Source organism: Periophthalmus magnuspinnatus, chromosome 10, assembly GCF_009829125.3.
Source record: "Periophthalmus magnuspinnatus isolate fPerMag1 chromosome 10, fPerMag1.2.pri, whole genome shotgun sequence".
Lineage (NCBI taxonomy): Eukaryota > Metazoa > Chordata > Actinopteri > Gobiiformes > Gobiidae > Periophthalmus > Periophthalmus magnuspinnatus.
In genome coordinates, this window is record NC_047135.1 from 6,691,074 (window position 1) to 6,715,447 (window position 24,374).

Genomic DNA, 24,374 nt, shown 5'->3' on the forward strand with positions numbered 1-24,374 from the left:
AATACAGAAATGTCACTCAGACAATATTTAATAATAATAATAATTATTATTTTGTAATTCAGATATTTATTAATTTTTATACTATAAACCCACAGTATGCAACTTTTTGGCCATAAAATACACAAATATAAAATCTTGCATCTCCTCAAACCTAATTCTTACTTGGTATGTAGGAGGGCCACTCCTGCTTGTTTCCATGGAAATATTGTTCTTTTCGCTATAATCTTCCACAGAATGGCACGTACCTATCTCTATAGAGAATGTATGTTTTAAAATTTCTATTTACATGGAATCATGTAGGTGACGTGCACCTCCAGAAAGTTACATACTGTACCTAACAAAAAAATAAAAAATAAAATAAAATAATGAACAAAAATAGTGAGGGTTCAAAAGAAAATCTCAAAAAAAGAAAGACCTAAAGACCAAAAAACTCGTAGATATATTCAAACAAAATCATGCCCCTGCTTGGCCCCTTCCCCAACATTCTCTCTCTCCAGTCTCTTCTGTATCCCTCAGATTCCACATTCTCCACCTTCCTCTCCCTCCACAGTTTGAGTGTTAGGGCACAAGGTTCTTTTCAGATGATGTTGGCCAATGAGCGACATTCAGATGAACTACATTTATAAGTAGCATCCTCTCTGTCAAGGCTGCAGCCATTGGTCATTTGCCGGTCCCTGGGTAGAGTCCTGATGGAGCAGTGGAAGCAGAAGGTGTAGCCGAAAGCCAGTACTAACAGCAGGCACACCCCGCAGAATATAATGATGATAATGATAGTGTGGGCTTGCAGGGCTGTCTCCTCTTGTGCTAGCAGAGGGGTCACGGGTTCCAGTTGTGCGGAGCTTGCTTTGAAATTGGACACTGTTGACCATAAGGGCAAATAGGGCACCTTGGTGGGTAAGTGGGTTACTGCTGACATAATGATGGTGAAGTACTACGAAAACAAAGAAGAAACTTCTTTGGGACACAGAAAACAAGCACAACTTGTTAAAATCATGCCATTGTCTTACATTACATCTCAAAGTGGCCTAGTATAAGTGAAAAGTAATGTATTTAAATGGTCCTACCTGTTTCCCTGGTTGTAGCCTTTGTTCAGACTGCTGGATATACTGTATGTGTGTAGGACTCTGAGGCAGGCTTTCTTTTGATGAGCACTCCAACAATGGTAGAAATGAGAAATGAAGGGCCACAGGGGAGAGGGAGAGCTGAATTATAGGAGAAGTACAGGAGAGAGATGGTGGCTGCATTGGACCCACCAAGAATAACAGGGAGGTCGCCATGGAAACCCGTGATGAGGGTCCTCCATCAAGACGTGACAATGTAGTGACCATTAGCAGTGTAGTTGTATGGAGACAAGGCAAAGATAACAATTGGCTGCAAAATTGTGAAGGCTGTGTCACATTTGAAAGATTTAAATGTGCTTTACTGAAAACTTTGACCTTTTCTGAAGCATGAGTACATCAAAATACTAAGATAAAATGGGCTATTGATTGTACACGATGTGATTACAGTACTACATGGAGGTATTGAAAAAGCTCCACTGAGAGTACTGGCACCACATATAGGTTATCTTCTGTTTAAGAACTTAATTAGGCTCTATACTGCCACCTGTTGGTTTAACTGACTGCACTGATGAAGATATTCAAATATGCATGCTATTTTTCCTGCTTCTGGCCCTCCTCTTGATCTGTGCCATCTACAGGCTTTTGAAAGAGCCATTGTGATCTTTTTATACAACTTGTAATTGGCCCTGTCGTCCCGCTGAGTTTTCTCAACAGGAACCCAAGCCCAATCCAAATTTGGGTTACCATGGAGATGAGTGAAAAATTTCTGTGATATTTTCCCAATAATTATTTTGTCAGCACAGATCTGGGTGTGCAGACAAAGAAAATCTTGATTCATTGGCATAAATTAATCATTTTGAGAGTATATCAAGTGCGTTCAGATGGTTGATTGCAAATTTAACCGCAGTTGACTCATTTTTGGTAGTACGCCATTTTGAAGGGTAAGTTTGATTAAAGCAGTTTAGACAAAAGATTATTAGTTTAGCTTTAAATGTGTTTATCTAGCATTTATTTCATTATGGGTGTGCCTTGAAAAAACATTCTCAATCTCCACAGACTGTAACTAGGTCTGGAGGTGCAACTTGCTGGTCTCCATAGAGATAAGTTAAATGCCATACCATGAAACATTGCTGGCAAAGTATTAAAAGTCTATAGAAACCTGTAGGTGGCATACCAGACATAAAAATACACACAGCACCTTTGATTTAGGCCTCTAGTCCTCATTTAGCCCTTGTGGTTTCTGGTTTAGGATTGTAATTTTGTGGGATTCTTTGAAGTGAATTTGCTTTGATTAAAGAAATGAACAGTAAATCCTAGTTCAGAGATTTACATTACCCATAAAGCAAACATTTTAGATTACTTATAGTGCGTTTTTTGTATTGCCTTGCCTTTTCTTTCTCGTTTAGGCCGAGAATGAAAGCCTTTGTGTGTAAATCACATCTTGAAGTGTGTGATCATAGTGAACACATTCTGTGTCTCTTTGAACGCGCTATAACGAAGCAGTCTGCACAAATTGCCCTGACAAATGATGGTGTTTGTGCATTTCCAAACACATGGCGCACACATCTGGGCAGTACACGTGTCATATGGCCAAATGCCTCTCTGCCGTGGGATAATGACGCGAGTACACTGTAGAGACGAGATGGCACAATTAATATGAACTGTAAAAACTAACAATTCTAATGGAGGCTGCAGCTGCCAATTAGTCATCTGCCCTGTGTTATTCCGGGTTGGCAGAGAAAGCATGCCTTGAACATTTGATATCTTGTTCTGCTGTGACTGTAAACCACAGTCTCTCACATGTGGTTTTTGTTTCTAATTACTGTGTAAGCACTTGTCTTTTTACAGAGGTAACTAGTGACAGGCTTGAAGTTATAGAGTAGATTTGTTGGTGAAAATAGCAAAACACTGTACTGACACTTTGTACTTTTACTTCACTACATTTGAGAGCAGGTATCTGTACTTTCTACTCATTTTTGAACTGAACTAAGAAGTAAAAAGTACTTTGATGGTAACATTTTTTTGGTTTGTGGTAACATCCTGACTGAGGTTTTTGAGTTCAAGCTTCGGCTTTGAGCGACAACAATAAATACACACAATTCATAAGAAAAATGAAGAAATTGTGTCTTACTGTCATTTTTTGAGCAATATCACTACATGCAAACTAACAACACTTTTGTGAAATACTTTTACTTTTATACCCTACATTTTTATACAGGTACTTTAATATTTGTTTACTTAAGTGGTACTTTTACTTTCACTAACTTTTTGCCCTTGTATTTATACTTAAGTAACACAATTGAGTACTTCATCCAGCACTGGTTGTTACTTTCTTCTGTTTCTATTTAGGAAGCATGTCCACACAAACCATACTATAATCATTTTGTGAAATATAAACACTAGACAGAAATGGAAAAACTAGTAATTTTATTTTGAAATACCACACATACGCTGCACTCACACTGACCAAAGCTTTCTACAGTACACTATTACCTCGATACATTGATTGTGGTGTTACCATACATAGCTGCACCGCAAAAATCACAACTAAATCAACATAAATATCTAAAATAACTTTGCATTATTCATAAAAATTACACAAATTGTAAAAACAGATGAGTGTACGATATGACGTCTTTACAAATCTTTGAAATGTTTACTGCTGGTTCACTTCTTCTTCCTGTTTGCAATGTTGTTACAAATCCAGTTCATGCCATCCTATAGGAAAACGACAAAAACAGATTATTAAAAGGCACAGATTTGAGTAGTTTCAAAGTGTTATATTGATAAAAACACTTTGAAATACTTAACCTACATAGAAAACTTGCTCTGACCTGTCTATACAAATCAAGATGGATTGGATAGTATGAAACACAATATGAAAAATTTTAATAAATGTACAAAATGAGCAGAATAGCCTCCATAAACCTGCACACTAAACAAGTAAAACCAGCTGCATGCGTGTGGTAATTTAGGTCAGTCTAAGGCTAAATCAATGTGACCCAAAGAGGCAGGGGTGAATGGAGAGAGGCTCAAACCTGGACTCCCTCCCCAGACACGGCGGAGCAGGCTTGGATCTGCCACTCTCGGTCACGGTACGTGTGCAGGTTCAACCCCTCTGCGATCTCACTGGCCGGGGACGCAGTGGCCAGGTCCTGTTTATTGGCAAAGATGAGAACAGGAACGCCCTTCAGGTTTTCCTCATCGATCAACTCGGACAGCTCCTAAACACACAGACAGGCATGTTGGGTTCCCATGCTTTTTAGGGACATTACATTGACTCATTTCCTGGAGACTCATTATAGCCTTAACAACTTGTGGATGACGTGCTCAGTTTTGTTACTTCAGTAAAAATATAGAAACAGAGGAAAACCATCACTCAAGTAAAAGTAAAAGTATCACATGAAAATATCTACTGTGTACTTAAGTAAAAGTGTCTAAGTGGCTGTGTTTTAAGAGTAAAAAGGAAACATATTCCACACAACTGCTGTTAATTTATTAAAGTGTAAATGCAGTGATATTGATTTAAAAAGTATATGTGTTTTGGTCAACAGCAACAATACAAATCAATTTCTACATTTTTCATAGGAATTTTGTGTGTTTATTCTAATTTGCTCAAAGCAGAAGTTTCAACTGGAAAACTTGACTCAGGATGTTGCCACGGTAAAAATAAACCCTCAAATCATATGAAAAGTTCTTTTTGGTTTCAATTCAGTTAAAAAATGTAGTGAAGTAGGAAGTACAGACGCCTGCTCTCAAATGTATTGAAGTAAAAGTAAAAAGTATCGTTTTTAAAATTTAGTAAAGTACAAATATCTAAAAATTCTACTTAAGTGCAGTATTTTACTACTTTTACTTTGTTACCTTCCACCACTTGTTATAACCATAGTGAGAACTAGCCTAGCCATGGCCCAAACCCTAAACATTTAACCTATTTGAACCCATATCTGAACTTGGCATGTTGTTGATCCAGTTATAAACAGTTTTGTACCCATTAAGAGGGAAGATCTCCATTAATTTAATGTCTATACAGATTTTAGTCCCCACACGTGCAGGCAAACGTACATCAGTGTACAGTGTTTCAATCAATAGCCTACATATTATAGCCTAATTTCCAGAGAAGACAGTCCTCATTCTGTTAATAAAACAATAGCGCAGAGGTCTCACCAGTCCTGTCTCCTCAAACCGCTTCTTGTCTGCGCTGTCGATGACATAAATCTGTAACAAAGCAAACAAAGTAAAACAAACATAAGAGCGAATTGGAGAAATATATTGAATGTATAGGTAAAATGAAAGTCGCACGCACCAAAAGGTCTGTATTTTCCAGATATTTCTTCCAGAAGGCCCTGATCTTTCTTTGTCCTCCTATGTCCCATACATTGAGTTTCATACCATGAGAAGCAACACTCTTTATATTGAAACCCTAGAAAAAAATGATAAACCAATAATTAGACTGTAATATCACTTGTGTCTCAACTACAAAGTTACCTGTATAGAACAATTGATCTTTATCTTGTCTCGTAAAAAGTCAAAACTAGTTTTAAGCATTCAACATGTGTGAGTGAGACTGTGGGTCTGGTAATAATAGTAATTGAGAATGAAAAAAATGGTTAGAATTAGTGTAGTTAGTAGCTTTATAATACTTCCAGCCTCAAGTGATCACAGGCCTGAGCTTGTGTAAGGAAGGGCATCCAACTGAGCCATGCCAAGTTAATATGCCAATTTCTGTGTAACGTATAACAAGTCCGTGTTGTGAAATGATTATTATTAAAGAGTAACGAATTTTTAAATAGCAAAATAGATATGTATTCACATTTAACAATCAGATAACTATCTTTCCTTTGGGTCCTTTCTACCATCTTTCTCTCACCCTATTTTCCAGTATTGCAGAGCTTGTGTAACCTCTTTATCCTGAAGCGTGGTTGAGGAGCAAATCTGAGGATAAGACTGGACGGATCAGCCGAGTGTTCGTGTTTATATGTCAAGTGTGATTTAGATTTACTGTGATTATTGCCATGTTGATGCCATTCCACGCTCTACTGGCCTTTTCTGGCACAGCACATCTGCGACTGATGTAGCTGTATTGAGTAAGCGTCTAGTAGTTAAATTAGGGTGACCAGATGTCCCTGTTTACCTGGGACAGGCCCACTTTTGAGCCTTGTGTGTCCTGTCTCAGCAGATTTATCTAAAACCACTGAATTGTCCCGGTTTTATTCAACATATGTCCCAGGTGTCTCTATTTTGACCAATTTGATCCCGACCAATGGCAAAAAAGGAAATATATTGTCATTTGTTTAGCTAAAATACAGAACCATGTTTGAAAATGATAACAATAAAATGAAATAAAAATAAATAAAATAAATTGGATCGACAGAAGTCCCTCAGATTATATATAGGCCTACTGATCCACAAGTGAGTCGAGAATGGACAACGTCACATGCTCTTTTCACAGTTTTATTTATACTAACCTACCAACCCAGGTGTGTCCCAGTTTTTAATTTTGAAAATCTGGTCACCCTAAGTTAAGTCACCACATTTTACAGGATTTTAAAGTTCACATTGTTCATGTCTGCTTTTTACTATCAGTCACGAGTCTGCAATAAAAGAATCTATCTAATATGACCAGCCAATCAGAGCGTACGCACACATTTATTCAGCCAGGCCACTTTGAGAGCTGTTATTTCATTTTGCAGAACGCTTGAAAAGCAAAGGTCATGTGAATCCTATTGCTGTGGACGAGAGCATGGTCCAGCTGGTCTCACAAGATTAGATCCAATCCCCCAGCCTTTTGTAATGCTGCCCGCACAATGTAAATGCAAATAAAGACCCAAGAAAAGTGATTGTTACCTTGGTACTAACAAAAGATGCTGTTTAGATTGGCCTGTGCCTGAGTGTCTGTACTGGCAGTGCAAATGAAACAGTGTCCACCATTTTGCAGACTGCTTGAGATGCCTGCTTACTTGTGTTGGCGTGATGGTGTTGACATCTTCAGAGGCTAAACTCTTCAACAAAGTGGTCTTGCCTGCATTGTCGAGTCCCAAAAGCACTATCCGGACCTCCTGCTCCGTGGTCCCCTTTAGCTTCTCAACGACAGAGAGTAAGCCCTACATGGAACAACAGTGGCATTTAGATGAATAGGCCTGTGGATGTTTGCAGGCTAATTCACACACTGTTTTAGCATTCACAACATCCCTCATTATTTATACAGTTTACCTATCTTGGGAAAGAGCACTGGTGACAGGTCATTCATCACTGCGCGTTTCAATTTAGTTAGTATTTGTGACTTGAATAACACATAGGAAAGAGGACCCTGAACTACCTGTACCATCTATTATCCTGATTTGAGAGAAATTATAAATATATAAACTTCAACTAACTTCATAGAGTTGGCCAAACCCTTTTACCCATCCTAGCATTTATTGGCGCTTAATCTGTGACCTAAATTAGATTAGAGCACAAGTTGATGAGTGCCCCATTCACATAAGTGGAGCACGATGTAGTAAAGTTTTTTTATATTATGGTAATTCAGTACTTAAGCAGTACTTAAGTAATTTTAAATGCTGAATGTGAAGTATTGATGATTAAACAAAAATAAATATTGAATAAATAAATAGACAAACAAACAAACAAATAAATAAATAAGTAAATACAACTGTAAATCATATTTTGGATGTATTTAATTGTTTGTTAACCTGCCCAGAACTGCAGATGGAAATGAGTTCAAGCTAAATCTGGAGTAAAGCATCTCTTTTATGAGATTAGTTAATTAGCAAAACAAATAAATAATCTAAACAAATTAAAAAATAAAGTAGCACAGTTCAAAATAGTCTCACATAAGGAGTTTGATGAACATGAGATACTTAAAAAAAACAACTAACCTATTAATACAAGTCTATGCTCTCAGCACTAGTCCAGGCGTCTTACCTTTTGAGCTTCTCCCATCTTGCTGTCTCCCCTGTGGCCTGTCTGAAGACACCAGCTACATTCTCCAGTAACCCGCACCCAGGTGTTGTTAGCTATCCAGGTGTCCCAGGTTAGCTATCCACAAAACCCTATGACCGATTCCCCCTTTATTCTCCCAATTCTTCAAGTTTAAGTGTGATAGTAATGTCTTGCTCTACCTGTTAATTTGCTACTCAGGGTTACCAAGAAGGAAGAGGGGGGAGGTGGTGGATGGGACTTGGGATTAGGAGGCCAGAATTAGCCTTGGTCATCCACACATAGGCCACACCACACACTCACCCCACCCCCAGAGCAGTGTCTGTGCCTGCTGCCCGTCCACTTTGCACTGGCTTTACCTGGATTATCTCTTCACCACCTGCTATAGGAGGAATGGACAATCCTAACTATAACACAGATACAAGCACATGAGAGGAACGGGATTGTGGGAAAATACTTTAATGGACAACAACATGTATGGCTTAAACTTCCAAGGATTAAGTTATTTTTCAGAGGGCAGCGTTATTTCCCTGTGTATCTATTACATGAGTGGCATCCCAAAGCGGCTCTGTGAGCAGTGGTGTGCATAGCTGTGAGCAGAGCATTCGAGCAGGATTATAGTCTCACCACGCCTGCCTCTCTGGATTAAAACATTTGCAGGCTCTCCAGGCTTTGTGGTCAAGGGGTGGGGCCATATTACTGCTGTGTAACACAATAGTTACTTTCTGATACCCTAGATCAGTGGTTCTTAGTTATACTCCTGCTTCTATTGGTTTTGTTTAGCAAGTTTTTCTAGTCCAGAAAAGACCTTTCTTACAGCTGGTTTCATTCTGTTTGTGGGTTGGTTTGGACAAACCTGCTTATCCCTTATATTAGTTAATTAAATGTATGTACATCCATGTTTCTTTAAAAAAATATTAATGTTTTAATATATAAAGTATAATAGTATAATTTATCAAATAAATTGTGTATTATAAAACACAAAGCCTACAACATATTATCTTACATAACAGCATTTTATATAGATCTTGTTAACTGTAGGACTATGTTGGTGTTGGATTTGGTGGCAGGCCACGAGTCTGTAGATCCTGAGCTCTCCGCATTTCCTGCAGCCTCTCCTTGGTCCTCTGCTGGTTCTTGACTGTAAAGACAAAGAAGAAAAAACATTTAAATAAAATTTTATTTCAGGTCGTGTTGTATTAACTAACAGGTAAACTCACCTTTATCTCTGTGCATTTTAATCTTCATGGAAAGCCCCATGATGATAACCAAGGCCAGAGCAGAGGCGCCACAGATCACCAGAATGATTACAGCCCTGTCTGAATAACACGATTAAGCTTTTAGATGCTTAAATAAACTACATATTTTAATATAATAGACGAGTATAATTGTGTAACTTTCTCATGCCACAAACTACATAATGCTATTTGTTTCACTGGGACTAAACTAACACACTTTAAAGAGCAAGTGGAAGTTCTTACTGTGAACAGTGACATCGTGTGGAGGAGACGTGTAATTGCCACATTGGCTGAGGACTACACAAACGTATTTGCCAACGTGCTCAGAGAAGGCCTTCTCGATTGTGTAGTGTCTCTCTTGCCCCTCAACTCTCTCCTTGTCCTTGTACCACTCATAGGTGACATTTAGGTGCTCGGGGAGGTAATGCACACACGTGAGAGTGACGCGCGCGGCCTCCTCCACCTCAGACCCAGTGCTGTTAATGGATACATTAAAGTCTATGCCTAACAACACAAACACAGTATATATGATCAAGTGATAAAGTCAAGAGTTTACTTGTGCAAAGGCAAACCTCTTTACCTTTGCAGACGTCTGGCGCTGTTTTTCCTGAGGGAGGGGGGCAAACATGTATTAACTGTAATTCACACACACACACACACACACACACCCCCACACACACACACACCCCCACACCCCCCCCCCCCCCCCCACACACACACACACACTTCACTTTAAACCTTGGTTTAATCCCCATTATCAGCTAGTTTCAGTTCAGTTTTAAAGATTTAATAAAGAACACTTTTGATTGTCACAGTCACTCCAGTAATGGAACCTTTCAGGCACTCTTTAGACACACTTTTAAAAAAGCAGGCATGCACTACAAACAGCAGGCAAATACAGCTACTTTTACAATGAATATTAAATGGCACTTTATAATCATATTATTTAAATTACTTGCCTTCAAAAAGATGATCAATCAGAATGTATAAGAATAACACTCCTAACAGCATCCTGTAAAAACCTCTGTCATTAGCCTACATGATGCATTATTTGAAAAAGTTACAGAAACTGTAGCCTTTACCTGATGGTGTTGTCCATAGACTGTACTACTTTCCCTGTACAAACAGTTGGCCTTTAGATCCAAGCAGAGCTGACCATAAGAACTGATAGCAATGCAAATCATCCCAACCTGGAAAGTATGTGGTAAAATGGAATGTTTTTTGCATGTGTAAAAGAGGAAGTATTATTATAAAAAAGTCTGTGTACTGTTGGGCGTATATTTGCACATAAGAACACAAGGCACAATAGAAATGTGTTTTTGCGTTTTATTTACAAAAATACTTTACTTTACAAAAATAAGTTGAAGAACAACAAACACAGAAAGATTGCACTATATGTAGGATTTGTATGAATTCATTAGTCAGACAGATACAAAGTAGGCCTTTATATATTTAAATCAAATATAGATTTTATTAAGAGCAATGCTATGTTGGTTTATTCACATGAAAACAACAAAAATAAAACTAACTAAAACTTATAAGTAGGTTTTTTTAGGCTACAAGTCAAAGAAAAGAATCTATCAACCAGCAGAGGGAGCTATGACCACTCATTTCGAGTGGCATGGAGCATGTGTCATGTATGTTATTTGACTGGACAGCTCTGGTGTTTTCATGGGTGGTACGCATTATTTTTGCGTTCATATGGACAGAAATCCAAACTAAGCCACCTTACATAACATCATATTCGAAAATAATCATACTCTAAATACCCAGCGCTGGATGAATACTGCGCATGTCCGAACATGTCCCGTGTAATGAGCGCACCTGCGGGGCGCGTGTTCAGTGAGCCCGTGCGTCTCATCGGGGAGTGCTGTACGTGCTGCTGTCTCTGTACTTCTCACGATGGTAACATTCAGAAGACTTCACCACAGGCTCATCCGACTGTCCGGTGTGATCCCACAAAAAACATTAAGGAAATATGAAAAATGTGAAAAACTTTGCCCTACTGCTCCTGGCACAAAGAAAGTGAAGGTATGGGACACAGATTGCATTCAACATCCGGGACTTTGACGTAAATAAACCTACTCAACTTCTTATAACTCTACTATTAAATGCTTTCTTTTCATGTAATTTTAGTACCACTCCAAAATTCCAATCCATTGTTAAAATAAATATGAATAATAAATGAATAAGCCTATGAGCAGGCCCTTTATGGTGTTCTGTTATTAATAATCACTTGGCTCACTCCTGGCTCACTGTCTAGAGTCTAGACAGTGAGCCAGGAGTGAGCCAAGTGGTCTAGACTCTAGACCAAGACCATAGAGAAGGGTCTCTGGTCTTGGGCTATGGATGCACACAGACAGTTACCTCAGCATTAAAGGATGGTGAATAGTTTTTCTTATGAGCTAATATCTTGGGGCTATAGAAGAAAGACTTGGATTACATAAAGTGTCTTATGACAAACAACTCTTCAGTGTAATGAAATCCTAATGGATGATATGAGTCAACCAAATCAGCTCAAAATGGCAGCCATGTTGGTAAGAAACAATTTCCATTATAAAATAATTTGTGTTCATATTTGACTCTAGTCACTCAAGCTCTTGACAGATTTTTTGTTTTATTTTTTTTTTATCACAGTGTGCCCCCTTCCATTTCTGTTGACACCATTAACAGACTATTCTGAGCTTTAATGACTGCTTGATAGGTCAGCCTTTTTAAAAGCACATTAGCCATCAAACCTTTCTAAAAATTTGCCACACATCGACTCTGAAGTGCCCAGCAAATTAGCATAACAGAAATCAGCAGCCAAGGCGTTCCTACTCACATCTGTAATTATGTACCCACATTTGTGTTTCTCAAGACAAGGTTCAAAATTGTGTGATCACTGTAACCAAACTTCCTCTTTTGTGGCAAGTTGCTAAGACTTCCCTTTCAGACAGGAAGTGGCAGGAAGTCCAAAAGTGATGAGTTTTGAGTGTTTATGACAGTGTGAATGGGTGGAGTGCTTAGTTTGTCCCACATTGAACATCAGACAATACTTTGGTTTGGGTGTTTGAGTGTTCAAGATGTCAAAGAACGGTGCATTCGGGCATATGGTGAGTGAGAAACGCTTGGGTTTTGTACAGTTATATTGACGTTTCTTGACAGCATCAGAAGATTTCAATTGGTAGTTATCGTGTATTTGGTGAAATGTTTTTTTTGGCCCCACAGTTGGTCAGATGAAAAGCTTGAGTCACCAGCAGAACCAGAGCAGTACCAGTCTGTTGTGTAGGATGAGATGGCCGCAGTGTATAACAGCTGGTAATCTGGTGTTATAGACATTTCAAGAAGTTTGTTTAGCTTATCCTCTTTTGATACATTACTGAATTATTGGCACAAAGCATTGATGTTGGCCTTACTTTTTTATATAGCTTTTGTCATATGAAACATGGCTGCGTATTGTCTTAGGTAAGTGTTTCTCAGTCGACTAAATGCGTACCTTGTGCATTGATAAGACTAAAATGGGATGTTGAAGTAGCACAAGTGAAAGCTCTCTACATGATAAAGATCTTGCACAAACACATTTATTTACATGTAGAAGCACAAAAATGGCATCTTAATAACTGAAAAAGCAGATTCAATTGTCCAGTCACTCCCAAGATTACAGATAACTCAGTTCTGCTGTGTTCTGTTCCTCATAATCTTAATAAAATTATTAGTCAAAAATAAATGATAATAATAGTAAACAACTGAGGGAGCACAACACTAGTTGTCAATATCATGCTTTTGCTTTCAGAAGTGTTGTACGTGTCAAAATTCAATATATAGGAAATCATGATGCCATGATTCTGTAATAGTCACACATCACTGCCAACTTCTCTTTGCCTTATACGGTCAACACAACTATTAACCATGATGTGATTGTGTCACAGTTTATTTTCTATCAAAATACATTCTTAGAACATAGTCCATAGAACAAGATCTGGCAAGATATTTTGCATAAGTTTAGGCATCAGAAGTTGAACAAATTATGCCACAAGCCACTTCCTGTGAAAACACGATTGCTTGATTTCTCAGTTCTGTTTCAAAACTGCAATTTTAACAACTGTAGTACTTCACTTCATTAAATATATTAACTGTTTTAAGTACAGCACAGTGCTAGGTAATGACAAGGTAAATGATTGCTTTTTTTGCTTTTCTTTGCAGAGTCAGGCTGTGTCAGATGGAGGTAAATATGAGCTGCTTGTGGAATTGCCAAACATCACAACTGTACAACTCGACATGTTGTTGCATGACACTCAGATAGCTGATCTGCTCACTGCGAGTCATGCTTTTGTGCTCATTAATGGGTGTGTTTTCTGTAATGTGCTGTAGAGTTGAACATGTCTGCTCGTGGCTGTGGAGGCAGTAGCTCCAGTCTTCCAGGGACCCCAGGAGCAGGTGATCCGGCCAACAGTGTGCTCCGATGGGCTGTCTCCTTTGAAAACCTCTTGGAGGACCCCTTTGGTGTACGCTACTTCACGGTGAGACAAATTAAATATTGACTCATTTCCTCCCCAAGTCGTCTCTGTTTAAACTGTGGTTGTCCACAGGCCTTTTTGATGTCTGAGGTCAGTGCAGAGAACATCTTATTTTGGCAGGCCTGTGAAAAGTTCAAGAAAATTCCTGCAACGTCTTTGAATGAAGTGAGTCTGACAAAGCTGATGTCCCAGAATTTTTTGGCTCCATTTTTGATCACTGCTCTGTACAGTACTACTGCATGTGTTAGTGTTTTGATTGTTTTGCACTGGCTCACGACTTGTTCTGAATACAGTTTCCTACATTGTCCCTGCAGCTGAAGATAGCGGCCCGCTCCATGTATAACATGTACCTGTCTGAAAGCGCTCCATACTCTGTGAACATCGATGACACGGTGCGGGTCGGGGAGCAGGACCTGGAACAACCTGTCCCTGACATGTTTAACAAGGCTCAGGCTCAGGTCAGTCCTCCCTCTCCTGTTGTGTCTGACTCTCACAGCTCATCTGTCCCTGCTCTCCTGCAGATTTTCAAACTGATGAAGATGGACAGCTATCGCCGCTTTGTGCGCTCTCCATTGTACCAGAGCTGCACTTTGACCAGTGTTGAAGGGAAACCTCTGCCTCCTCTGTCCTCAGAGGCAAATAAAGGATCCCGAGACAATGTGAACAAGAGCCCTCGCAGTGATAAGAAGGTCTAGCCAGTTACACCAGAGACATAAATGATGTTAATAATTTAACATCGATTTAACTTTTACCATAATTAATGTCTTGTAACCAATTTTAACATTTTTTCCAAACAGAACAGAAAGTCAGACTTCAGCGGCTTAAGAAATAAACATGAGAAAAGAGGATCCTGGGGAGGTAGACGGCTTTATTTCTTTCCATTTATGTATACATTTTTTTTATGTTCCCTTTTTTTACTTAATTTTAATAGAAGTAGAAGCTTCAGCAGCACATATTTTGGTCTCCCGAAAAGAATCCCAAATGTCATCAAAGTCCACCAGCAGTGTGGAGCTCGGCTCCCTCTACAGGCAGATTGAGGTAGAAGCATGTGTTGTCTAGTATCTAGTGTGCATCTAGTGTTGATCTTCAAAATATTTCTAGATGTTTTATATTCTTTAGAATGGGAGGCCTAGTGCTCTGTCCTCAGATGACAGTGGGCGTGGCCACCTTGGGGTAGAAGGAGGTTATTGCTGTGTGTATCTGCCCGACGGTAGTGCCTCTCTAGCCCCCACTCGTCCTGGACTGCCCATCCGAGACATGCTTCAGGGTCTGTGTGAGAAGAGAGCCTTCCCTCTCAAAGATGTCATCATTTACCTTCATGGCAAGGACAAGGTGACGGCTGTGTCATTTTTTTAAGGACACATTCACAGATCGAACTACATTTCCTGATTCCTGAAAAACCAGATTTGTTGTAACAGTGAGCATCCTCTTAACCCTTCACACTTTGTCTCTGTCCCAGCAGCAGCCTCTGTCTCTGGACCAGGACTGTGCTGTCCTCCGGGATCAGCAGGTGTCTCTGGAGCTCAGGGTGACATTTGCGTAAGTCGACCACTTCCTGTTTTCTTATCACTCAAACAGACCTTACACCAGCCACTCTTGGCTTCACTTTAAGGTTTTAGGAGGAAGGCTCTGTGGGGCTGACTGTCGTCTACTGTAACAAATACTTGATAAGATCAGTGTGTGAATGTGGCTGTTCTGTGTGGGCTGCTTTGGGTGACAGTTGTTACTTACCACTTACTCACTGTTCTCATGGTAAATGTTATTTCAGCCTGGAGATTGTATTCACTGGTAAGACAGTGGGCATAATGGTAAAGTCCAGTAAGACCCTACAGGACGCCCTGTCTGCAGTGCTGCAGAAGCACCACCTCAAACTACATGAGGTGCAGCTTTCAATGGTTAGTACAAAAAAAAATATACAAAAATAATAATTATACAGTATTTGAATATTAGATATGCAGCCAAAGTGCTTTTATTTCTCCTCTGCTGTCTTTTGTGCTGTTTAGGCTGGGAGCGATGCACCAGTGAACATGAACACCAGTGTGTTCAAAGTGGCCAACAAGACACTTCGACTGGACAAAGCCAAAGGTCAGGACATGACCTTTGTATTGTGTCTGTCCCTTAAATGAATCAGAGCCAATACACATTATATGCTCCCTCCAGCAACACACACAAACACATAATTAAAACAACCCTTCTGACCTGTGCAGTAATAACTTTAAACTGGGCCTTATTGTATTTTGGTTATTGGACAAAGCCAAACTGCATTACAGTTAACGCGTCTTTCTGAGCACTGCCTGTGCTCTTGTGTTTATGTAATTGTCTCTATCAGGAGCTGCTTCATTGTTGGCTTCAACTTGCTCCTGGCAAAAAGAGAAGAGTCTTTTCACTGTCCACTTAAGTGCTCTGATTTGCCTGCGTCGTGCAAGGCCTGCTACTTTCTCTCCTCTCTTTCTCTCTCATCTCATGCTTTCTCTGTCTCTCTCTCTCTCTCTCTTTCGCTCTCTTTCTCTCTTTATTCCTTTCCTCTCTGATTGTGAGTCTCTCTCTTCACTTAAAGCACTGTCTGACTCCATTTGGTTTGTTGAGTACTATGTCCCTTTGGTTTCACTGTGCTATTTCCAAACCAGAGTCAACTTTGCTTAGGATCTGTATCTCAACTTTCAGGTTTACTGAAGATGAGAGGGACACAAAAACAGTTTAACACTTTTCCATAAGATTTAACATTAAAATAACCTCTCGAATCTGCACTCTTATTCCACTCTTATGTTCCTGTGTAGGGAAGGACCCAAACATTTCTAAAGGTGGTGAACATACATCCACTACACAGGTGACTCCTTTAACATAGAAATTCCCTATACAAACATTCTCTATACAAACATTCACAATGTAATATTTTACAAAAGAATACTTTGATTCTTTTCCAGGCTGTAACAGGGACTGAAGGACACAAGGAGTTTCGAACACAATCACTCAATGAGAGGAACAGAGGTCAGCCCAAGCCCAGGAAGAACCGCGACATGGACGGTAGGATCCTCAGCTGTGTGTGTGGGCCAGATTAAATACATTCTAGGTTAACTTGTATTTCTGTGATGGTTTGTTTGTATATATTCCTTAAGTTGTGTTCATGTGAAAACATATTTAAACTGCCTGTTCTTTAAACATGAAACACAAACTCAAAGTTTTCTCTATCAGCAGAAATTAAACTACGATGAAATACTATTTTGATTTAAAGCGTATATGTGTATACAATTTTGGACTTGTACACCTTGTGATTTGCAAGTTGTTGTTTTTTTGCAAGTTGTTTTTTTTTTTTTTTTTTTTTTTAAACACAAACTGCCCTTTAAGTGATGTAAAATTATGATTAAATATTTTCTGCACCAAATTTTTTCCCCAACAGACAACACAAGTCATGATAACAAAAAACTAAGTATTTACTCTAACTATCTTTAGATGCATACATTTATATGTATCTTTAGACCACAAGATTAATATGGCATTATTATTATTGTGGACACAAGCCCTAAACAAAAATGTGAAAGTTTTGGTATAATATGTGACTTAAAGATTTGTTCAGTGCCCCTTTCCTCCGTCTGAAATTATGACATCAAATTGTAGAGCACTGTGAACACAACCCATTCACTTTCAGCACGCTGTGGGCTTTACAGGGTTTCTGGACATGCTGACCAGAGCACAGTGCTGCCGCGTGGACGACCAGAGGGGACTCCTGACCAAAGAGCAGCTCGAGGTCCCTCTCTTTCTGCAGCAGAGCCCCGAAAATGGAGCAGTGAAATCAGATGACACCCCACCTTCTCCCCATCCCGCAGATGAAGAGAACCCGGACAGTAAAAACCAAGAGAGTCCAACAGAAGAAAACACCAAAGATGTGAGAGAAACTGATCTCTGAGCCTGTGTGGGAAATATGTACATAGACAAAATGAACTCAGCTGAGAAGCACTTTTGTTGCACATAAGGAAAGAAATTATTTAGTAATCTTTGAACACTACAAAAGCCAGTGTTGGACGTAGAAGCACTGAAATCTGTGAGGGGAAAACATTAATTTATTCCACAATGTTTGGAACGTTTTGGATCTTTCTCACAGAAAATACGCTCTTATTTAAAGTCAAACATGTTGCAGGGCCAGAGACTTGTCAATTGAATTTTAGTGTGTACCTTTTTATTGTGGCTTTTGAAAACTTGTGTATTTAACATTGTATGCCGTTTGTGCTTACTGTTTCTATTGTGTGCAATGGTTCTTGATACATCCCGTTTGCTGTGATGGCACTTCGACAAGCCCTGGCCACTGTTTCTGCCCCTTGCATTTAGTGCGACTCCATAAAGAAATCTTCTGAAGAGCGGAATGAACTGAATGAAACTTATAAGCTTTGAGATTTTGTAGAAATCATTAAATGTGTAAAGACTGAGTTGGAGTTTTTACTGTTTTGTCTCGTCTCTATCCCTCTGTCAGGATTCACTGGATGATTCATGGAGGTCAGCTCCTCAAATACGTGATTTGGGTTTGTATGTGCTCTGACTGAGATGAGTCATACTTTTAGACCTGTCACGCACAAACGTGAGTGCTAATTTTTACTATTAGAATATTTCTGTGGCGGCATCACGGTTTGTCGTCATATTTTGCACAGTGACGGGGGAAGGGGTGAGTGACTCTGATTGGTTCTTTGTGAAAGATTTGTAGCCAATGACCTGTCTCATTTTTCATGGACCTGTTGCTGTTAAGTGTTTTTTCATGTAGATGCACAATTACATCCTGTATTTGGCAATTGTTAAGATTACAAAATAACTAAGATGAGTCATGGGTGACTTTATCCAGATGTGAGCGGCATGTATATGTCACATAGTGCGTGATTGCCAGTGTGAATGCTTTTCTTACCCCACAGTGTCTTGAAGGTACCTGCTTTGGGCTGAAGTGTGCTCCTGGCTCAGTTCTGGTTGTTGTTTAGAAAAGTGTTCCCATTCTTAGTGCCAAAGAGATGCTGGCTGCAAGCGCCTGCACACCTGGTGTGTGTGTCTGCGCTGCGTCGGCGGAGCTATGAATGGGACCGAGGGGTGTGCTCTCAGAAGCATCGCAGCATCGGCACTGAGCTGAGAGGCATCCTCTGCTCTGCACGTCTGCACTGAGCTCGGCACCAGAGGAGGTGAGTGCAGCAAATACTGTTTCACTCATTTCTGGGTTTGTAGTAGTCTGTTGTCATTGTATGTGGCTCATTTTTTGCTTTCTGTTCTGTGTATATTTTTCAACATGATTATTATTTTGTTCACTGCAATTAGTAATTCTGATTGTTATCTGCCTGTGTCCCATTTAGTCCTGCACTCCACATTACAGCATGCAGTAGTAGCACAGTGAATAAGTGTTTATTTATGAACTCTCCTCACACAGAGCTCTGTCTCTATTAGAGCTTCCTGCAGATGAGATCTGTAAAACTCATTTGTTAGAGACATTTTCAGCTCCAACAGCTCCTCAGTCTAATGTGTGAAGGACAATCTGCTCAGACCAGTGGTCCTATCGCACTGTCTCAGGCAGAACATACATGGCTGAGCTCTGAGCAGCTGCTGAGGAAGACCACCACATTCATATTCTTCTGAGGGACTCCCATACTGTCTGTGTATGCATGTACCATATTGCCTGTGTATGCATGTCACACAGCGTGACAGCACACTGCCCATCACATCAAATATAAGGACATTCTGTCCACAGGCAACAGCAGACATGACACTTTTCATGTGCTCATTCACAGTCTGCTCGCCCTCCCCTTCTGTCTGCACCTAACCTGTAATTAAAGGTAATATTCTTAGCAGGCTGATCAACACTACTCAGGAAATCACAAGACACCAGCTTTGACCCAACTCTGGAGAAAGGCTTGAGTGACCTTTTAACCTAAATACTATTGGTCTTCATGAACAGGCTGTTAGCTCATAGCTGTGGGCACGTCTGTCATCACTTAAGCCTGACTCAGTCTTTTATTAAAAAGCTATCTGTAAATTCATAGGTCTGGTCGGCCTCAAACATTTACAGGTTGTGTAAAAAACATTGTTTATTATAGCAGACCTCGCTTATCTGTTTGAATGCCTGAAACAAAGTTTTTACATGCATGTGAGTATGATTCTGATTAAGTAATGTATTTTTTTTTTTTTATGTTTTATTAAAAACAAACAAATTTCATGTCATGTCCAAAGGATAGTAGCAGAAGCAGGACTGTGAGGCTAAATATTCACTTTGCTCATTCTTGTAGAAAGAAGTGCCTTTTAAAAACCTCTCAGTATTACTCTGTGGCACAGTTTTCATGATTATGTAACTGTTATGTGTGCTGATGTGCACACAAGACACACTAGTTTGGGATGTGCACCCTTCACAGTTTATGCACTGTGGCCTCACTGAGGGAGCTTAATGCTAAAGATACTCATTCATACATGACATGTTTGACCCTGATCCTGCACAGGCAGATAGTTAAATATGGATCAGTTCCTCTGATGAGCTGGTCAAAGGAGCATAGTCTCTCTAAACAAAATTAATATGTTCCCCTGAAGACAATGATGCATGTAGTACAAAGTTTAATTTACTACTTATGGGTGTAGAATATGATTTTAATCATTCAACGACCTATTTTGAGTATTCCCAGTCTAAACGCAGTTGTGTGAGGGTGTTCCCCCCGGTCTCTGCTGGTGACAGGGCTGACTCCTGCTGTCTCTGTGGGAGTGGGCTCCTGTGGATCTCGTCCCATTCATTCTTTATGAAGCTAAACCTCGCCTTCCGGTGAAAAGGAGACCTGTCCTGGATCCCAGTGGCAAACAATCAAAACCCGTCTGTGTTTGGCTCTGTGCAAAAGGGAATTCAACTTTACTTGATCGTTCCGCTTACCCATGGGCTCTCCATGGTGGGATCATACAGTCTATGGGTGGAATCTGCAGAACTTAGTCTTGGACAAACTTTATCCACATTGAAAGTGAACATAAAGGTTCATAATAGTTCACAAGAAAAAAAATATGGTCATAAATTTCAATCCATGACCTTTTGTGACTAATATTTAAAGTCTCCAATGTTTTTTCACCACAATCTTTATGGACAGATGAATAGGCCTATTTCAAGTTTCTATTATGTATTTTTTGTTGCTTATCAAAATAAATTCATCAGCCTCACCATGGTTTGTTTTTACGGCTGCAAAACACATTAAAACACACACTTCAAATAGGTATTTTCTGTAGGTATTTAATTCATCTGCAGCATATATGACATGTATATTTACTGGTTGCAGTTTACTGTATCAGATAGTAGAGATCACAAGTCTCCAGGTGAATTGATCCAAGGGGAAAGTGGTCCTCATTGCAGCACATCTTTGAACCTCACATCTCTTCTTTTATGTATTTATCAATGCCAGGCTCCAGGCTCCAAGTAGTGTTTTCATTCTGACCTCGAATCCCCCAGCATCATAGCACACGCAGTAGAAGCATCCTTAAAATCAAAGCTAATTTTAGTCAAAAACAAGGTTTCAGATTACTGTGTTTTTCTCCCATTGAGATGCTGTAATTGGTTCATGTATATTTCAGTGTTACAATTAGCACCAAACCCCAGAGGAAACCACTAAGCAGAGCATACAAATCATGTCATTACTGTAAAAACAAGTCTATAGGACGCCATCTAGTGTTTGGAAGCTCTTAAAGCAATAAACACAACATTAACAGAAAATGCACACACAAAAACTAATCCTGTTTTGTTCATAGATTTCCAAACACAAACTGGACTGTGACTTTTTCTATTGCGTGGACTACATTATGGAGCAAAAGATGAATGAGGTTAGTGTGAAATGTCATTCATATATATATATATATATATATATATATATATATATATATATATATATATATATATATAATATAATTGTTCCTGGCTTTAAACTAAGATTATCTATAGGGTCCCAACAACACATCTCCTCAAAAGCAGATGAAGAACCGCTCTAAGTCCATAGAGGAGACACAACACATGAAGAAGGTAGTTCAGTTTGCAATATATTCTGTATTAAATCTAAGGTACATGTGAATTCTGTTTTTGTGCATTTAGGGCATTTCTGCACAGAAATCCCTTCCGTGCAGACCAGAACTGGAAAAGGTGAAGGTGAGTTTTACCACAGTGACCACAGGTGCTGGACAGGGGGTCTTAAACTAGGGAAGTTCATTTTGTTCATTAGTTCATTTTTTCAACTATATTTATTTTCTGACCAAAACTAAATAAAACGCAATCATAATGACTAAAACTGAGTAAAAGTGGATATTTTGTTCTGAAAAACATCAGTCTGAATCCCACAGTAGCCAGGCCATACTGCTGTTGTGCCCTTGAACTCTCTCGTCTACTTTCTGTGTGAATGAGTTGGTCAATAGTGGTGGTTGAAGAGGCCGGTGATTCAAAATGGCACCTTCAGTTGTTACCAGCAAATAACAGTCAGGTGTAACATAATGTATGCTCAACAAAAAGCAAAACTCTTGAGTATTCTGGTACATTCAAGCCTACGTTCTTTGTATTTTGAACCATAATGATTCTGTCGGAACACCCCACATGCATCATCTGTTTACCACTTGTAAAACGGTGTGTTTCCTGTAAACATAATGTATGTGTGTGTGTTGCAGGAGTGTCCCTTAGACTCTGACACACCGTCCTCTTCCATTGAGCAGCTAAAGTGATGACGTCACCGTGAGCCGCTAGTGTTTACAATGGAGTGATATATGTTGATGTGCACACAAGTACATAATGTTTAGTAAATGTCTTTATAGAAAATAAATTAAGTTAAATGTTGTGAGACAATCGCATGTGAACACCTCAATAGCCCTAGAGGCAGCGGTCCTGTTTTCTGTTTACATCTGAATGTGTCTTAAAGATAAACTCGTATGTCTAGTCGATTCACTTGTTTGTGAGACACAGTTGAACCCTCCATAATGAACCTATACTGTACCTTACTCTGATGTCGAGCCCGAAACAGGACAAACTGCCAAACTGGAATAAAATCATTGATACATGAGAAAATGTATTTTATTTATTCAGGTACATTTTTAATGTGACTATGACAGAAATTATCATACACCTAAACTTGAAATCACTTGAAACCATGAAATGACTCAGGCAGCCAGCCCAATAGGGACTGGATAGGCGCTTTGTTTAAAAAAAAAAAAAAAAAAGTAGTCTTTCTTTGTCCTATAGTTTTCTCTGCTCTCTCTAAATGTGACTAAGAAGTGAGATTATAACATGCAAAATGAATTAAGATGCATCTGGAATAATTTCATTTAGATGTCAATACTTGGCACCAAATGCAGTCTGCTTCTTCAGTGCTTGGTTACCCGCTGCTACATCTGGTGGGTGGACAGTCACACGATTTTTTTGGGGTAATAAAACTAATCTGTCCAGATGTCTCAAAATCTTCACAGTTAAATAGGGTAATATTCTGACACAATAAAACTGGATCTCACATGGGATTAAATGCACAGTGATGAACATATTGTAAACTACAGGGAGGTACAAACTGTGGTATTGATTCATCATTCATCCTTTATTCCCCCCTCTGATTTCTTATTTGTCCTATTGATTTAGTCAGTGCTTGTTAGTCGTGGAAATGACATTAAAATACAGGCTGCACAAGTGACCCTTTTCTGAAGAGAAAAATGAAAAAGTATTTTAGTTCCATGTGCAGTTCGTGTTACAAAATCTGTTATTCTAAGTAGTGGTGTCTTTAGGCAGCTATGGAAGAGATGACAATGTGTTACTCACTTTATTGACATGTCCTTATGATTGCCTTGTAACTAGTTTTTGCCCATAAAGTCTATTATTAATAACAAAATTCTTATTCTACACTCTGCAAGCAGCTCCACATGACACCCCTGCAGCCACACTCATTCAAATATGGCTTCATTATAGTGTTCTCTTTGTACCTTCTCATGACAAAGTGTTGTGAGGCTGAAGCAGCAAAGACCAGTCCCTAATAATCCACTCAAGAGCTTAGACTGCTGGAACAAGAACTGTCTAGTGTCCATGTCCGTTCATGACACCTTTTATAGGCAAATTTTACATTAATCAAAAACATCCACAGTAAAGAAGTGAATTGAATGGTAATCCTGCTATCTTAACTAACAGATTTGAGGCTTATGGCGTTCATATATGAGATTATACCCTCACCTACTGTGAGAGACCAGTGATAGAGTTTGACTGACAGCCCAGGATCCACAAGTAACTTGAATCTTTTCCTCTTTAAATGTGGTGTACTTCCTGTTTACAGTTTCAACAGTTTCACCCATTTTAATTACTATAAATAGAGTAGGAGGTGTAACAACCGTAGTTGTTGTGGTAGTAGTAGTTTTAAGTAGTTATTGTTGTAGTTGTAATTAAATGTCATAATAGTAGCAGAGGTTATTGTGATATGTGAATAAATGAGGCAGTAGCTTGGTTGTTGAGTGTTCCCTCACAAAAGAAATAGTGGTTTTATCCCAGCTTCAACCAGTGCAAGTTTGTCCATCTTGCCTGTATACGTGTAGTGTTTTGAGGGTCGCTGAAAATGGGCAGCCATACTAGTCTACCCCACGACAGTTGTGGCCTCAGTTGTAGTTTACTACCGACTAATCAGAAATGAACGAATAATGCAAGA

General features: G+C 39.3%; 2 protein-coding genes and 1 long non-coding RNA gene across 6 annotated transcripts; 2 read left to right on the plus strand and 1 right to left on the minus strand.

Annotated features, from left to right (window-relative positions):
* Positions 1-3,534: 3,534 nt before the first annotated feature.
* arl3l1 (ADP ribosylation factor like GTPase 3, like 1) lies at positions 3,535-8,323 on the minus strand. The gene is made up of 6 exons (XM_033974230.2): positions 7,986-8,323; positions 7,022-7,165; positions 5,368-5,484; positions 5,229-5,279; positions 4,100-4,285; positions 3,535-3,779 (listed from the first exon to the last, which is right to left on the minus strand). Exons 1-6 carry the CDS (start codon positions 8,001-8,003, stop codon positions 3,729-3,731), a joined length of 567 nt encoding a protein of 188 aa, XP_033830121.1. The 5' UTR covers positions 8,004-8,323; the 3' UTR covers positions 3,535-3,728.
* Positions 8,324-11,132: 2,809 nt separating this feature from the next.
* On the plus strand, positions 11,133-18,154 carry LOC117377953 (regulator of G-protein signaling 14-like). 4 transcript variants are annotated; one of them, XM_055225000.1, is made up of 15 exons: positions 11,133-11,269; positions 13,424-13,445; positions 13,592-13,740; positions 13,810-13,902; positions 14,052-14,195; positions 14,259-14,426; positions 14,535-14,595; positions 14,669-14,775; positions 14,857-15,069; positions 15,200-15,276; positions 15,506-15,632; positions 15,741-15,822; positions 16,515-16,564; positions 16,662-16,761; positions 17,403-18,154. In XM_055225000.1, the coding sequence occupies exons 1-15, from the start codon at positions 11,141-11,143 to the stop codon at positions 17,639-17,641; spliced, it is 1,761 nt and encodes a 586-aa protein (XP_055080975.1). In that variant the 5' UTR covers positions 11,133-11,140; the 3' UTR covers positions 17,642-18,154. The 4 variants fall into 4 exon arrangements, with proteins under 4 accessions (XP_055080975.1, XP_055080974.1, XP_033830376.1 ...); XM_055224999.1 differs by having other exon boundaries at positions 15,197-15,276; positions 17,403-18,152; XM_033974485.2 differs by lacking the exon at positions 11,133-11,269 and adding an exon at positions 12,181-12,333.
* A 469-nt stretch (positions 18,155-18,623) lies between these two features.
* On the plus strand, positions 18,624-22,759 carry LOC117377774 (uncharacterized). Its single transcript, XR_008648866.1, has 4 exons — positions 18,624-21,543; positions 21,662-21,739; positions 21,809-21,862; positions 22,372-22,759. It is a non-coding gene; the product is annotated as an uncharacterized LOC117377774 (long non-coding RNA).
* The last annotated feature ends 1,615 nt before the right edge of the window (positions 22,760-24,374 follow it).

What these genes read in the sequence shown, in the direction of transcription:
- arl3l1 (XM_033974230.2), bottom strand. An exon ending in TGGAAAATACAGACCTTTTG is followed by an intron (nt 5,280 to 5,367) that starts GTGCGTGCGACT and finishes GCTTTGTTACAG; the next exon opens with ATTTATGTCATCGACAGCGC. An exon ending in TGTCTGGGGAGGGAGTCCAG is followed by an intron (nt 3,780 to 4,099) that starts GTTTGAGCCTCT and finishes GTTTTCCTATAG; the next exon opens with GATGGCATGAACTGGATTTG.
- LOC117377953 (XM_055224999.1), top strand. Translation starts at nt 11,141, where the DNA reads ATGGTAACATTCAGAAGACTTCACCACAGGCTCATCCGACTGTCCGGT. An exon ending in CTGCAACGTCTTTGAATGAA is followed by an intron (nt 13,903 to 14,051) that starts GTGAGTCTGACA and finishes TTGTCCCTGCAG; the next exon opens with CTGAAGATAGCGGCCCGCTC. An exon ending in CCCTCTACAGGCAGATTGAG is followed by an intron (nt 14,776 to 14,856) that starts GTAGAAGCATGT and finishes TATATTCTTTAG; the next exon opens with AATGGGAGGCCTAGTGCTCT.